At 30.8% G+C, this 16300-nt stretch overlaps 2 protein-coding genes across 5 annotated transcripts; both read left to right on the forward strand.

Moving 5' to 3' along the window:
* The first annotated feature begins 10 nt into the window (after positions 1–10).
* Positions 11–6694, forward strand: LOC126847533 (cathepsin B-like cysteine proteinase 5). 4 transcript variants are annotated; one of them, XM_050587843.1, is made up of 7 exons: positions 11–240; positions 315–530; positions 1746–1946; positions 2161–2302; positions 2386–2499; positions 2680–2808; positions 6507–6694. In XM_050587843.1, exons 1-7 carry the CDS (start codon positions 103–105, stop codon positions 6590–6592), a joined length of 1026 nt encoding a protein of 341 aa, XP_050443800.1. In that variant the 5' UTR covers positions 11–102; the 3' UTR covers positions 6593–6694. The 4 variants fall into 4 exon arrangements, with proteins under 4 accessions (XP_050443800.1, XP_050443799.1, XP_050443798.1 ...); XM_050587842.1 differs by lacking the exon at positions 6507–6694 and having other exon boundaries at positions 13–240; positions 2680–3015; XM_050587841.1 differs by lacking the exons at positions 315–530; positions 1746–1946; positions 2161–2302; positions 2386–2499; positions 2680–2808 and adding exons at positions 4269–4484; positions 5449–5649; positions 5869–6010; positions 6094–6207 and having other exon boundaries at positions 16–240; positions 6378–6694.
* A 4773-nt stretch (positions 6695–11467) lies between these two features.
* LOC126847528 (putative uncharacterized protein DDB_G0282133) lies at positions 11468–14121 on the forward strand. The gene is made up of 3 exons (XM_050587837.1): positions 11468–11610; positions 12430–13061; positions 13153–14121. The coding sequence occupies exons 1-3, from the start codon at positions 11550–11552 to the stop codon at positions 14059–14061; spliced, it is 1602 nt and encodes a 533-aa protein (XP_050443794.1). The 5' UTR covers positions 11468–11549; the 3' UTR covers positions 14062–14121.
* The last annotated feature ends 2179 nt before the right edge of the window (positions 14122–16300 follow it).

Raw genomic sequence — 16300 nt, forward strand, 5'->3', positions numbered from 1 at the left:
AATACACGCTATATAACGCGTACAGTTTCGCAAAGTGATCAAAACGCCTTTCGAAAACGTTTTGAATTTTATTTTTTAAGTATTGAGAAATTTCCAAAAACCATGTGGTCGTACAATGTGGTTTGGATAATAACTTTTCTGAGTGCTTCTTTGTTTTCCATCGCAAACTCATCGCCAACGGACAACACCGGTTTCAGGATTATACATGAAGTGAACCACGACCCTGCTAGCACATGGAAGGTATGTGTGATGATAAACAATTTAATTTTTCACCGGTAATTTACTATATTATATTAATAACAACTCTGCTTTAGGCCGGCGAGAATTACATACCGGGCGACAACCCGAAAAGGTTGATGGGCGTTCTTCCTAGAGACGATAATGCGTTCAGACTGGCTCCTATCAAGAAACGCCAAGACACCTTCACGAACGACTTATTGCCGGTTAACTTTGATGCCAGACAACGATGGCCTGAATGTGCTTCGCTGTTGGCGTCGATAAAAGATCAATCCAACTGCGGTTCTTGTTGGGTGAGTCAGCATTACCCTCTCTTTTTCGTGTCGAAACAACCACCCTGAGGGTGGAATTATTTAAATTCAGATTTATAATAGAGAAAAAACACAGGTAATCGCTACTATTTTGAAGTTTGCAAAACTACTATTGTAATAAATAAATATTGAAATTTATAAAATCACTTTTAAACTAAACGCTTCGATGCCAAACTGAAGATGGTAAAAACAAATAACTTCAGTTATATCAGTCGATTTAAAAAAAAATTCAATAAAATCGATTACCGGTATTATACCTACTATCCATAGTAATGGGATATATAAATCACTTTAAAAAAAAAAATAAATGTGTTTATAATTGTGTCATTTCATTTTTGTAAGTTTGCCTCGATAGAAATAACGTGACTTTTTTTACAATTTATTTATCACATAAAATGTTTAAATAACTTTTTACTTTTTAGTGAAATTTTTGGTAAAATCAGGTCGATTTGAAAAATGTAGGAAAAAAATCAACAAACATTTTAAAACAAACGATTATCTTCATTTCATGTCTTTAGTTTGCCTCGATAAAAATAATGTGACCCAATTGTTTTGTTATTTTACAGTTTATCACAAAAAATGTAAAATCACTTAAAAAATTAATGTATTTCATTAACTTCTTAAATTGAGAATATGTTATCGAATCGATTTGAAAAATGTACAAAATAATGAACAAACCTATAAAAAAAAAATTCATAAATTTCACGTTAGGTTAATCGATTACCAATATTATACCTACTAGACATAGTAAAAATTAAAAACCCCACTAGTTTCATCAACAATATTACATTTGATAAGAACTATTTTATTTGTAATCGTGTTTTTAGTTTAAATGAATAAAAAATAGTTTGCCTTGTTGAAAAATGTTATAAGGTATATACGTCCACAAAAGATATAACTTCATTGATTGTTGGCAGACCTTAAGTAAAAAAAAAAATAAAGATTGTAAATGTTCTGGGCAAAATGTAGAATATGGTTTTCTTGGTTTTTCACTGTAAATCGTTAAGTTCGGTTAGGTAGTACATCCAAATATTCTTTACACATTAAGACTATAACACCTTTCAATACCTTCTGGCGGCTCCGCATAGGATTTAAAATAAATATACTTATTCAAGCGCAATGCAGACCTTGCATTACTCCCATAAGTTAGAAATTGTTATGAATCGCCTGTTATAACTAGAAATACTAATTTTTAAGGCCGTGTCCGCTGCATCTGTGTTCAGTGACCGATTGTGCATAGCCTCTGGCGGCGCTGTGGCCATCAATTTATCTGCTGAACAGCTGAATTCTTGTTGCTATAGATGTGGCAATGGATGCGACGGTGGATATCCAGAAATGGCTTGGCATTTCTTTACACGACACGGACTCGTTACCGGCGGAGATTACAATTCAAACGAGGTCAGCCGCATTTCAGATAGCTGTTATATAAATCCAAGTATAAACTACTCTCCGTAGTCTTAGCATCAAACTAAGATCCAAATTTGGAAACTAATTGAGTCGCTTAAGAGCGCTCTTTCGCAACGTCAAACTTGTTTAACTATAGCTTTTCTTACAAAAATCAGTACACCTATTTCGACTAGGAAAACTACAATGATTAATTGCCAATGTTAAGGGTTGTCAGCCGTACAGCATTTTCCCGTGTGGCCGTGGACGAGCCAGGTGCATTGACGACGACCCAGAGACTCCAGAGTGTTTTGTGAATACTTGTTCAAATTCAAATTACACCGGAGATTACAGGGCTGATTTACATTACAGCAAGTGTCGTTCGACTGAACTATTGATAGCTGTTGTCGGTAAAATCAAACGATGAATGATTAACCGACTCTTTATTGTTTAGCCGATGACGTGTACACTTTGACCACCGAAGAAGACATTATGCATGATATATACACCAAAGGGCCGGTTCAAGCCGTGTTTGACGTTTATACCGATTTCATGTACTACAAAAGTGGTAAGTCCGGTATATTTCACTAGTGCTTTCATTTAGTTTATAAGTCAATCGTCCCAGATCTCGAATTTTACATCTCCCACATTATCCACACACACACAATTGTTTACTCTGATCGTTTTTGAATACTTCCGAGTTCTGATCGACTTTCTTGTAACATTTTTTCCATTACTATTATTATAGGAGTATACAAATATACCAGAGGTGCTGCAGAAGGCGGCCACGCTGTTCGTATCTTGGGCTGGGGAGTGGAGAACGGCTTAAAATACTGGCTGATTACGAATTCCTGGAGCTCGTCTTGGGGAGATAAAGGCTTGGTAAAAATATTAAGAGGAGTGAATGAATGCGGTATCGAGAGCGGAGTTATAGCGGGAACGCCTCATTTGCGAAAACATTGAATACAACAAACAACTATTATTTTATTCACACATATTACATGCCTGCTCAAAACATGTAATTTACGGTATTTATAATACAATATGTGCAAATTAAAATTACAGCTGTATAATACACATTGAATATTTGTTTTCTGTCCGTAACCAATTGTCTATTCCTTTGAACTATATCAATAATAGACAGGTAGGTGCTTGTTATAATATTAAAAGATAACAATAATTGTGCAATGTAAAATCAAAACGACTTAAGTACTTAACACTAATTATGCGTTTGTATCTATTTGCGTGGCCGGTGATTAGTCTGGTAAAATATACTCGTTTAAATATTATTTCAACGAGTACACATAAGTTAAGTATAAATAATTGTATGAACGCACTAAAATAGTATACTGTTAGACTATTAAATATACATGTTTCAATGAATCGTTTAAAAATTATTCCAAATAAAGTCCACACAAAGAAAAAGAAAGTTGACAATAAAAATGAACGGCGACGATTGAATAAAAATAACTATTCAAATGTCCACTTCAATTAAAAAATAATTTATGCACATGAAATATAAAAATTCTTATTTTGTGTATATTTGTGTAATTACAAATTATTATCATAGCTAGTCTGATCATCATCAGCGTGATTCACTATGAACCAGTTAATATCACTATTAAGGTTCATTTAGTGTTTTTTTATTTTCAAATTGTTTGTAACAAAAACATATATTTTAAATTGCTATCATCACCATATTCCTCAAACTATTTATATGTATTATAATATTTTCTAGTTAAAACAAAATTTTCCTTTAAAGGTTTTCTTCAAAAAGCTAATGTAATGTATTACCCTGTATACAAATACTACAGAACGGCCTAATCACTATGTATATTGTTGTATTTTTTTTTTTTTTTTAGTAGCCTTTAATATTGTTGTATTTAAGATGAAATCTTATATTTTTTTAAATATCACAATCAATCCACTTGTCCGTAAGTGGTATTTAGCAAATGATAAAAACACGTTTCGATGGTTTTAATAAAAAAAACACTCTATATTCAATATGTATTGAAAAAACGCATACAGTTTCGCAAAGTGAGCAGTCACCGAAAAACGCCTTCCGAAAACGTTTTGAATTTGATTTTTTCGATAATATTTTTTAAGTATTGGGAAATTTCCAAAAACCATGTGGTCGTACAATGTGGTTTGGATCATTTTTCTGAGCGCTTCTTTGTTTTCCGTCGCAAACTCATCGCCGACGGACAACACCGGTTTCAGGATTATACATGAAGTGAACCGCGACCCTGCTAGCACATGGAAGGTATGTGTGATGATAAACAATTTAATTTTGCACCGGTAATTTACTATATTATATTTATAACAACTCTGCTTTAGGCCGGCGAGAATTACATACCGGGTGACAACCCGAAAAGGTTGATGGGCGTTCTTCCTAGAGACGATAATGCGTTCAGACTGGCTCCTATCAAGAAACGCCAAGACACCTTCACGAACGACTTATTGCCGGTTAACTTTGATGCCAGACAACGATGGCCCGAATGTGCTTCGCTGTTGACGTCGATAAAAGATCAATCCAACTGCGGTTCTTGTTGGGTGAGTCAGCATTACCCTCTCTTTTTCGTGTCGAAACAACCACCCTGAGGGTGGAATTATTTAAATTCAGATTTATAATAGAGAAAAAAACACAGGTAAACGCTACTATTTTGAAGTTTGCAAAACTACTATTGTAATAAATAAATATTGAAATTTATAAAATCACTTATAAACCAAACGCTTCGATGCCAAACTGAAGATGGTAAAAACAAATAACTTCAGTTATATAAGTCGATTTAAAAAAAAAATCAATAAAATCGATTACCGGTATTATACCTACTATCCATAGTAATGGTATATATAAATCACTTTAAAAAAAAAATAAATGTGTTTATAATTGTGTCATTTCATTTTTGTGAGTTTGCCTCGATAGAAATAACGTGACTTTTTTTACAATTTATTTATCACATAAAATGTTTAAATAACTTTTTACTTTTTAGTGAAATTTTTGGTAAAATCAGGTCGATTTGAAAAATGTAGAAAAAAAATCAACAAACATTTTAAAACAAACGATTATCTTCATTTCATGTCTTTAGTTTGCCTCGATAAAAATGGTGAAACGTGGTAAAAATTACAAATCACACTAATTTAACCAACGATATTACATTTTATAAGAATTATTTTATTTGTTTTTAGTTATACGTCCACACTAGATACACATACAGTGTTTGTTGGTAGATCTTAAGTAAAACGAAATAAAAATTGTAAATTTTCTGGGCAAAATGGACCATGATGTTTTCTCGGTTTTCACTGTATATCGTTAAGTTCGGTTAGATACCACATCCAAATATTGTTTACACGTTCAGACAAAAATACCTTCTGGCCAAAATAAATATATCCATTCAAGGGCGTAGGATCTATTTAGAATTGCAGGCAATTACACCAATACAGGTCTTTTATACTGCTCTTATGGGTGGAAATTGTTATGAATCGCTCGTAATAACTAGAAATACAAATCTTCAAGGCCGTGTCCGCTGCATCTGTGTTCAGCGACCGATTGTGCATAGCTACTGGCGGTGCTGTGGCCATCAACTTATCTGCCGAACAGCTGAATTCTTGTTGCTATAGATGTGGCAATGGATGCGACGGTGGAAATCCAGAAAGAGCTTGGAATTTCTTCACACGACACGGACTCGTTACCGGCGGAGATTACAATTCAAACGAGGTCAGTATCTCGAGTCGCATTTAAGATAGCTGTTTTGTAAATCTAAACATAAACAATCGTAGTCTTAGCATCAAACTAAGATCCAAATTTGGAAACTAATTGTGTCGCTTAAGAGCACTCTTTCGCGACGTCAATCTTGTTTAACTATAGCTTTTCTTACAAAAATCAGTACACCTATTTCGACTAGGAAAACTACAATGATTAATTGCCAATGTTAAGGGTTGTCAGCCGTACAGCATTTTCCCGTGTGGCCGTGGACGAGCCAGGTGCATTGACGACGACCCAGAGACTCCAGAGTGTTTTGTGAAAACTTGTTCAAATTCAAATTACACCGGAGATTACAGGGCTGATTTACATTACAGCAAGTGTCGTTCAACTGAACTATTGATAGCTGTTGTCGGTAAAATCAAACGATGAATGATTAACCGACTCTTTATTGTTTAGCCGATGACGTGTACACTTTGACCACCGAAGAAGACATTATGCATGATATATACACCAATGGGCCGGTTCAAGCCGCGTTTATGGTTTATACGGATTTCATGTACTACAAAAGTGGTAATTCACGTACACATTTCACTAGTGCTTTCATTTAGTTTATAAGTCAGTCGTCCCAGATCTCGAATTTTACATCTCCCACATTATCCACACACACACACACAATTGTTTACATTGATTATTCTGATTGTTCTGATCGACTTTTTTGTAACATTTTTTTATTATTATAGGAGTATACAAATATACCAGAGGTGCTGCAGAAGGCGGCCACGCTGTTCGTATCTTGGGCTGGGGAGTGGAGAACGACTTGAAATACTGGCTGATTTCGAATTCCTGGAGCTCGTCGTGGGGAGATAAAGGCTTGGTAAAAATATTAAGAGGAGTGAATGAATGCGGTATCGAGCGCCGAGTTATAGCGGGAACGCCTCATTTGAGAAAACATTGAATGCAACAAACGCGCAATGAATGTAAAAAAAAACGAAATTACTCTTTTGGGAACAGACGATATTATTATTATAATAAAATAACCCACTGTGGCCATGTTGAATATCTTTGCTTAAATTCAAAATGCCCTAGTAGTCGACTATTTAACTTAATTCAATTATAGTAGTTGTATAACTAATTATTTTTTTTTTTTGCTGGGAATAAAAATTGAGAAAATATTCATGAAATATGTGTAATACTTTCTAAACTGGTATCCTATTAATTCTAGTTATTATATTCGATTGTGAGTACCGTATACACGCTGAACCCATTAAACTAAATAGAATAATAATATCCAAAATATTTTGCCATGAACTGGTTGAATGGATAATCGACCGTTATTGGGACTAAATATAGGCAACCGAGCAAGCACAGGTGTCGTCTAGTTTAAAACATTAAGGGGGTTTTAATGAAGTTAACCTAGCCTAGTGAAGTAGTAGAGTGATTACTTTACCTGGTAAAGTAATTTTTCGTTTCAAAACTGATTTATGTAAGCTCAAAGAAAATGATAAAACAGATTAGGATGAAATTATGTTTTTTTTCAATTTAAATACACATTATGTAAATGTTCTGCTAGAATTTTTTTTTTTTTTTAACTGAATTCTTCTCAGCAATTCTAAAAACAATAATAAAGTTAGCTGTTGTTGGCACTGCTCGACAACATGAACTTTAAAGTATAATTATTATTAAAACCTGTTGTTAAGAGCAATTGTGATAAACACAGGTAAGTATATATATCTAATTTAATTGCAAAAGAGCTAATATTGTCTGTTGAACTACTAGGTATGTTTTATCATAAAAATTTAAGGTCGTTTGCATATTTTACATCACGGATGAACTTGATAAAAACTCATAAATTCAATCTGCGAAGCATAATTGTCGAGGGTTATATACCTATATTACAATTCATCACATAAGTTGTTTCGATAAGATGCAATTATTCGTTGAATGTATTTATAATATATAATTAAATATTAAAACTAATAAAAATAAAGAGCAAACGGTACCGCATATTAAAAAATCACCTATGACAACTGACTACCATTTTTTTTTCCACTTAAAGGCTTCAAATACAATACCCTTTAGCCTATGCTACAAGTATACTTGTGTCACAAGTAGAATAATAATATTTGTATGTGATTCAATACATATAATAATATATAATTAATATTTAATTACCAAGCTCAAACAAGTCCTGTTAAATGGTATACTTACACAGTACATATTATATGAATTGTGTATTCAAAGTATGAGCACTTAAAAAGAGTTTATACAAGTGGATAATATGCAATTTTTTAGTTAAAAAGAATAATTTAAAAAAAAACCCGTTAATGGTTTCTCATATTTTGCATACAAATAAATGTATAAAAAAAAATACCAATATTAAATGAAAAACAATTAACGGTAAAAAAACGTTTGTCGTGGAAGAGTTTTTTAAAACAAAGTTTACTTTGAAATTTTGAATTAAGTAAAAAAAACATTGGTAAAAACACAAAATCTAGGTTTATTTTTTTTTTCAGCGACAAGTCTACAGCTTTATTTTAGAACAGAATGTTTATTATATTATATGTATTTATTAAACAATTTTAATTATATATATTCTAAAAACTAACTAGTATTACATAATATTTACGCGTTTAATAAATCAATATTCGAAGAAATTGGATTGTTTTTTTTAGGCTTTGATAAAAAAAAACGAGCTTAGTAAAATGCAACGATGCATATATTTTTGTTAACAGTTTTTTAACAACCTCTTTTGTTTAAAATTTGACTTTTACAAGCGAGTCCATACCTATATATTCTGCGCTATGAAATTTTCTATAACATTAGTTGATATTATTGCTGCAATTAAATATAATAAATGGGTCATTAGTGAATATTGATTCAATCATATTATTATGGGAATTACATATATATATATATATATATATTGTTATCTTTGTTTTTATTGTATTTGAATTTAATGATCACATTATCAGCTTTATTGCGTGTATAATTGATTTAGTACAATAATAATTATAATTTATGACTCTTTACAGGCGAATTCGTTTAAATTAACGATAGCAGTCAATCGACCATCCATCCCGTTGAGTGAATAATTATTACAATATTGTAAAGAATCATATTATATTGCAATAATTGAAATTAGTCGAACACCTTCATAATATTTATATATTAAGCGCACTGCCCGGTATTAGTATTGAAACAATAAGGGGTGAATATTTTCACTACACAGGTTATGTAGTTATTAGTCATTGTATAATTTCCAAAATTTAAAATACCACAAAACGTTACCACCGTTGAAAATCCTGAAATCATTTTATATTATAGGGTTTTTCTTGCTTAATCGTTTGGTTTGAATTGCTATTTAAAAATATGCACAATTCCCAATCGACATAAACAGTCATTGTATAGCTTACATAACGCACACATGCCCTTGTATAAAATCTAAACAGGAGCCAAAAGTTCACGCACGTTTTGATAAATAATATTACTGAATTATATGTGATCTATGTGCACACTGCACACTTGCCAGAAATGCATTACACTGCACTCGTTCGTCCTATCCTAGTAACATTACAATGACTTTGTATAATAATAATATGTATGTACACCAATTCATTGTCTATAGATGTGCACGCGTCGTTTACGATAATAATATTTTCATTGCAGTAATCATTTTAGCAATCATTTTTCTAATCAAAGTGCGTTTTCGAATAATTCTAAGATTCGCACAAGCCAGAATGTAACGTCAAACGTGGTGTGAAATATCTATGACTCGTGTAATAAGTGATACCATTAACCTAACTGTCGTACCTACTATTTTTATACATTATTTAATATATTAATATATTCTATTTAAAATAAAATAAAACGGAATCAACTAAGTAGAGCTGCATATAGGAAAATTGTTCTTGAAAAAGGCTTAAGAAAAGAGCATCCGTTGTAGCTAAAATAAATCCTAATTATTTGTTAAAATAATTGCCAATACATAACTATATTATACTTTTACATATGACTATTGTTATGGCGATTCGAGATACAAACAGCACATAATTAAATGTAAAATTATTGATTTAAGCTTCGATGAAAAGTAAAAAAAAAAATTCCCATTTAATATAACGTTTTGTTGATATTGTTTTGTGTTTGTGTACTCAAAATATATATCTGGAACTGTTCAATATTTACTTACACGAGTAAGTAAGTCAGCCCAACAGAAGTCGAATCCAAAACTATATTGGGGGGGCGGAAAAATATAAAAAGAATAAACAGGTTAACACTTTGATTTTAAAATGGGAGAAACATGTTTTATGATTTTTCTAAACAAATTATGACCTAAAAAATATATTGTATTTTAGAAATTTCTTTAACAAGTTCAGAGCTTAAAGCAAACCCTCCAGCTAAATCATAAACCGTACAATATTGATACAACTCTTAATTTTTAATGCAATTTTTATTGATTTCACTGTACAAAGATCAACGCGTTTCTCGAAAATAGGACCAAAGTACATTTATTTATTTTAATTTTTTTCATAGAATCCAAACCTGGCTTCAGAATTTCTCCAGAAAGCTGCCCACCAAGTTGTTTTTAAAATCAACTTCAAGTTGTAAAAAAAAAAACTTAGAAATTTCACTCTCTGTTTTTTGCCTGATTCAGAGCTGCGCACAAACACACAAAAAAAAATAGAGTTATAATTTTTTAAGTTGTTAATAACTTGACAGCCTACAATAATTCTGTGGTTATATTTAGTTTGAGAAAACAAAATTGCCATAACAAATACATTTTTGTTAACTGTTGTGAAAAAAGTCAACTATTTTTGTACAAAATTACAATAAAAATCTAGTGCAAACTATTTGCATTAAAAATAATCTAATAATTTATAAAACTAATATCTTTATTTGTCCACACAGTCCAAACAAGTATATCATTACAACAGCTGTAAAAAACCAACACATTTCTTTATCAATCACAATTTAAAACTAGGCCAGAAAATAACTATCGCGGTATACTATTATTGTGTGCACATATTATTTTGTTTGAAATACAAATTTTAAATATTTTTTTTTATTATAATTATTGGCTGATGATAGTTTTCAACTGTGTAAAGATTTAAAGTTTGTACTAATCAATTTTACTATTTCAATTTTAAAACATAAAACATCTAATAACTATACTGAAAAAATAAAGTATGCAGATTCATATTCTACTTGCAAATATCAAATGTATAAATATTATTAAAGATTGTGTTTATTGTTATTTGTATATTATAAATAATGCAAGAGTTAATATATTTATCTGCACTAACAACTAACAGCTTAATATAATAAACAGCAAATACTATTGACATACTTTAGATAATAATATAGTTATAAAAATGTTATAAATATTATGCCAATCGCTGTAGAATGACAAATACATATTTAATAAAAATATCATACTGTATTTTGTTTATGTAAATGAATAGGTACCGATAAAAAAATGAAATGTATTAATGTTTTCAAAGCCCCTACATTATTTTTTACTGTTCTTTTAAACAAATGTTTAAACGTTTAAAAGAAAAGTATCAAATGCAATCATCACATTATGTTTTTTTACTCTAAAATACACATAAATCAGCTTACATAATTTACAAATGAAGCCTACATTGTAATCTACTACATAAATTGTGAAACCAATAATACCTAGAATGTGTAATGCGATTAGTACAATAGTAAGTATACACGTGCGTTCCATAATACATTTTCAATAAACATTAATTGGAAAAATGCATAAATTCAATATTCATCGTTTTTGGATTTTCACTTATCTCTTACTTATACATTACTTTGCGTCAAAAGCCAGTATATATACTGCAAATGCACCTACAGTAAATCATTCATTCAGTTGTTCACTGTCCAATAGACCAACATACATAATCATGAAGGTGTTGTGTCTTGCTGCAGTAGCATTTGTTGCCGTTGCCACCGTAACGGCGGCTGGTGAGTACCATACAGTTTAAATATACTTATAAATATTATAATGCCTTTGTCGATTTTCAATGGACCTCGATAAATTTAACAAATGCTTCAAATGTTTGATAGCTTTATTAAAATTATTATTAATTTTACTTAAAATATTTCTAACATCCAGTTATCATAATTTGTACATTATATAAATTTATAATTTATTGACTATTAGCTCCACATATTTATAAATTATCATACCGTAGCTCGGTGAGCATAAACCACGTAAACATTACCGAAAAGTATATTTCCTTAAGGTATTATTTTAACCGTATATTTTAATTGATAATAAATCTGAGTTAATTTTTTTTAAATAATACTATTAGTTTTGTTGATATTTAATTTAAAATGTTTATCTTTATTTAAATCGTCAACTCTACAAATAAGTTAATAATATCAAAATTATCAGACATCTTATACAATATGTATCGCAAATACGAATATAATACCTAATAAACGACGATAAAGACATTTATTATTTTTAAACAAGTTTAAATTAATAAAAAAACTATTGTTATTAGATTAATGGACACAGCCTATAGTTTAAAGTAGATTTTTGGAATCCTTTAATATAAATGTTCAAAATAAGATATTACTTCAAATGGTAATTTACCCTAAAACATAAAAATAAGAACTGATTTCACTTGCATTTTAATTATAACTATTTTTTTTTGTTTATAATGCATTTTACATTTTTTTTAACAGTGTTGTTTAGATTTTTAAAAATAAATACTTCAATTTATGCTCAACTAAAATTTACAATTATATACATGTCCGACTTGTTTTATTTTACAGAAAAAACTAGTCAATTGTTTGACAGCCAAGAAAACAACCAACAATGGAGAGAACAAGGCAACAACAACAACCAATATTTGGGCAAGTCGAACGACCAAAGTTTGTCGTACCAAGGGCTCAACAGGAACAACAACCAAGGACAAAACAACATGGGCCTCAATAAACAAATGAACGACAACATTGGCCTCAACGGACAAATGAACCGCCACGTGTACCGCCAACTTAACCAGGACGGCAAAACTTTGTTCAACGGACAACAAAATCAACAAACAAACGGCGATTACAACAACCAAAACACCGGTTACGGCTCGGACGAAAGCTCTGAATTCATGACCACCGGATCCAACTCCCAGGAAGACTACGTTCAGACTGAAGGCATTTCCCAAAAGGACGCCGCCTACGTACTCGGCAACAACGTAGCCAAGAAAATGATGAACTTCGTCGCCATCGCCGAAAAGTACGCTAACGCCAACGGAGCCATCAAATGCGAACACACCGAAGAACACCTCGCCTTGAAACAAATGACCTTGCCGTTGCCAGACCATCAATACTTGAACATCAACGAGAACAAAATCAAAGGTCTCAACCACGGAATCGTCAAGAACATGAGAATCAACACTGAAGAAAACAACGTGAGTAATCAACAATTCAACCTAACCTTTGTGTAAAAAAATATATATTTTAACCCAATAATTATATACTTGTTTTGTTCACCACGTTTAGGTCGATGTAGAATACTTGTTCAACAACTTGGTAGCCGAAGGTAACACGAAGACAAACACTGGTAACAACGAACCGTTCAACGTGAAAATGAACAACGCCAACATCCGTGTCTCGACCGAATTGAACAACCGCAACCGCAACGTCGCCTGGACCCACAGCGAACAAATACAAATCAACACAGACTCCGCTCTATCCCAGAAACACCAAATTTTGAACCAAAACAACGCTGCATCCAAATTCATCCAACACTTGAAGAGGTCTATCGAAAACGAAATGATCGAAAACTCCTACGAAGGTTTTGTCGGATGTATGAGGACCGAAGCCCAAAAAACATACAACATGCCTTTGGGACCCGAAAACGACATGGTGATCGTCAACAAGAGAACCGGCCTCAAGGTTTCGTTGGTCAACACCCAAAACTGGAACGACATTGAATCTAAAGATACCAGGAAAATCAAGTCCGTGTCCGTGCGCCAAATCGAATCCGGAAACGGTTTCAGAGTAAAGGTCAACATTGTCATGTCCAAACAGCCCACATGGCAGAGCGACATCTTGGTCAACAAACAACAACAAACCGCCAACTTCAAGAACGTCAACTTCCAAGCCAACGACATCGTCGCCACCGCTGTTTTAGAGAACATCATCCAAATCAACGGAGACTCACGATTCAATGTTGCTGACGTTCAAGTCAAATTCAACGGTCTTAAATTCAACATTGCCGACAACCAGGATTTGGCAATGGACGTTCAACAAAACCTCCACAGAATGTTGGAAAACAACATGGCTGTTGTTCTCAAACAACAATTGAAACAACAACATCAGTTCTGCCAAAACTCTCAAGACGAGTGTGCCAAGTGTGGCAACCAAAAGCCGTCACTTTTGAGTTCATTATTTAATAAGAAAGTTTAATTTGTTCGTAAAAAAAATGTACTAAAACCTTAATAAAACATCCATAGGCAATGTATACAATTGATTATTACTTTAATATTTACTGTACTCCATTTGACTTCCAACTTATTAATTACACAATCAATATAAAATAATTAAAATTCCCATAACAAACAGCAATTGTTATCAAACAGCAATTGATGCAACAAAACCAGGTCTGCCAAAGTTCTCAAAATGAGTGTGCCAAGTGTGCTAACCAAATGCCGTCATTAATGATGAGATCGACTGTCTTGTTGTAACTTGTTTACAATAATAATACATTTTTTCCACGATAAATTATACAAATTCAATTATATCAATATTGTCTATGATCTATTTAAATGTTTCATTTAATGTACGCTCATTTACTTCCAAAGTACTAATTACACGGTCAGTTTTTTATTGAGTTAATACAATACACAAATAAGTAATTCAGCAGTTTTACTAGAGATACTAAAAAGTTTATCTATATTTATTTTATACTTTATTTTTATTGGCAAATATTCACCGTAAAAAGTTATTTCGTAAATAATATAATTGAAAAATCGTTAATGCAATTATTATTACAAATAATCAGTGTTACAACAACATCAGGTCTTTCAAATTTCTCAAGATGAGTGTGTTAAGTGTGGCAACCAAAAGCCGTTTTTTCTTTATATTTTTTAAATATTTTGAATAATAATATGTTTTAATTGATAATATTAAATTAAAAAATGATATTTTAATTAATGTATGTTTAAACATGCAATTTGCCTTTTTAAGATTACAAACTGTACAAAAATAAGATAAAAACCAAAAATATATAAATAAGTAATCACTAAAATCAAATTAAAAAAGACTTAATCATAGGTACGTATGTTGATTTTTTTAAGTACAATAATGCTCTTAACTTGAAAGTTTCCTGAGCCAAGGTAAAAAAAATCAAGATTAGTAGATATTTTACTGGCTAACCGTAAAGCCAAAGGGAGAAATTAATGATTACCACTATTTGATTAATACAAAGGAATGGGAAACAGATTATGATTACTTATATATTGAGTGGGAATTCGGAATGAAAATATGCTGATATCAGTTAACTAGTACTTACTCAAGATCATTGAAGTCCAAACAAGTAACGTCACATATTTAAATTTACAGTGTATCTGACTATAGCTTTAATAATTATAAGCGAACCGGAAAATACCTTACTAATTATTAAGGCCTTATTAATATATTATATTTATTATATTTTCATAAACAAAAAAAATAAATTTATGATATATTATCTTTAATTAATTGAATAATAAAAAATATGAACTATAACCTATTATAGTATTACGTCTTATAGTTTATTAAAATATAAAAACATTAACAAAACATACAAATTAAATATACAAGACAATTTTAAATCAAATTATTAATTAACATCTATGACTAAATTTCATCCTCTATATTCATTTCTTCTTGTGTGCACAAAACTTTTTAATACTTTTGTAGGAAATGGGTTTCTAAATAAAACACAAATACATTTATAAAACAAAAAACAATCAATGTTTTATGAAATGATTTACGTATAAAAATAATTATTATTGGTTGATAAGACGTATACAACAGGTCTATGAAACTTAATAAAAGCATATTTATTTTTCTATATAGTATGAATTAAAATTTAGATAAAATTCAAGAACTTACTTTATTACATGGTTTAACATCAGTTGAGTTCGTCTTTTGGATATCATAATATCAGTAGGTATACATATTAAAAATAATATAGTAAATATATGAAATTTAATACAATAAAAATAAATGTATATTATTTCACTACTTTAGACATTTAACAAATTATATCCTTAGCATTTTGTTTGTTTTATTAAGAGGTTTCGCGGTAAAATGTATTGTATAGTACCAATATCATCATCGCAGATGTAGGTGGTCCAATATTGGTGTTTAGGTAAAACAGTACAATCAGGTGTTGGTAACAAACAATTATGTATTTCAAAGAAAGCAATACATCAGCAATTTCAAAATTATAACGCTGACAAACGAAAATTCTTCTTTTTAAATATAAATTTAATAAAATTATTTTTTTTTTTTTTAAATAACACCATTAATCGATTTTTCAACAAATTTCCAGTAAGAATTGATAACTAACTATTTTTTTAAAAAATGGCAATAATTAATTTTGAAAAAAAAACACCTCAATCTAATGTTATACATTTTATAAATATTATGAGAATCGTTG

Source organism: Adelges cooleyi, unplaced genomic scaffold, assembly GCF_023614345.1.
Source record: "Adelges cooleyi isolate 19-005CV unplaced genomic scaffold, UGA_ACOO_1.1 ACOO_flye_CR_arks_rails_tigmint_CR_PRNA_108, whole genome shotgun sequence".
Lineage (NCBI taxonomy): Eukaryota > Metazoa > Arthropoda > Insecta > Hemiptera > Adelgidae > Adelges > Adelges cooleyi.

Coding starts and splice junctions, on each gene's coding strand:
- LOC126847533 (XM_050587843.1), top strand. CDS start 103: ATGTGGTCGTACAATGTGGTTTGGATAATAACTTTTCTGAGTGCTTCT. Junction 531..1,745: donor CCAACTGCGGTTCTTGTTGG/GTGAGTCAGCAT, acceptor CTAATTTTTAAG/GCCGTGTCCGCTGCATCTGT. Junction 2,500..2,679: donor TTTCATGTACTACAAAAGTG/GTAAGTCCGGTA, acceptor CTATTATTATAG/GAGTATACAAATATACCAGA.
- LOC126847528 (XM_050587837.1), top strand. CDS start 11,550: ATGAAGGTGTTGTGTCTTGCTGCAGTAGCATTTGTTGCCGTTGCCACC. Junction 11,611..12,429: donor TGCCACCGTAACGGCGGCTG/GTGAGTACCATA, acceptor TTTATTTTACAG/AAAAAACTAGTCAATTGTTT. Junction 13,062..13,152: donor TCAACACTGAAGAAAACAAC/GTGAGTAATCAA, acceptor CACCACGTTTAG/GTCGATGTAGAATACTTGTT.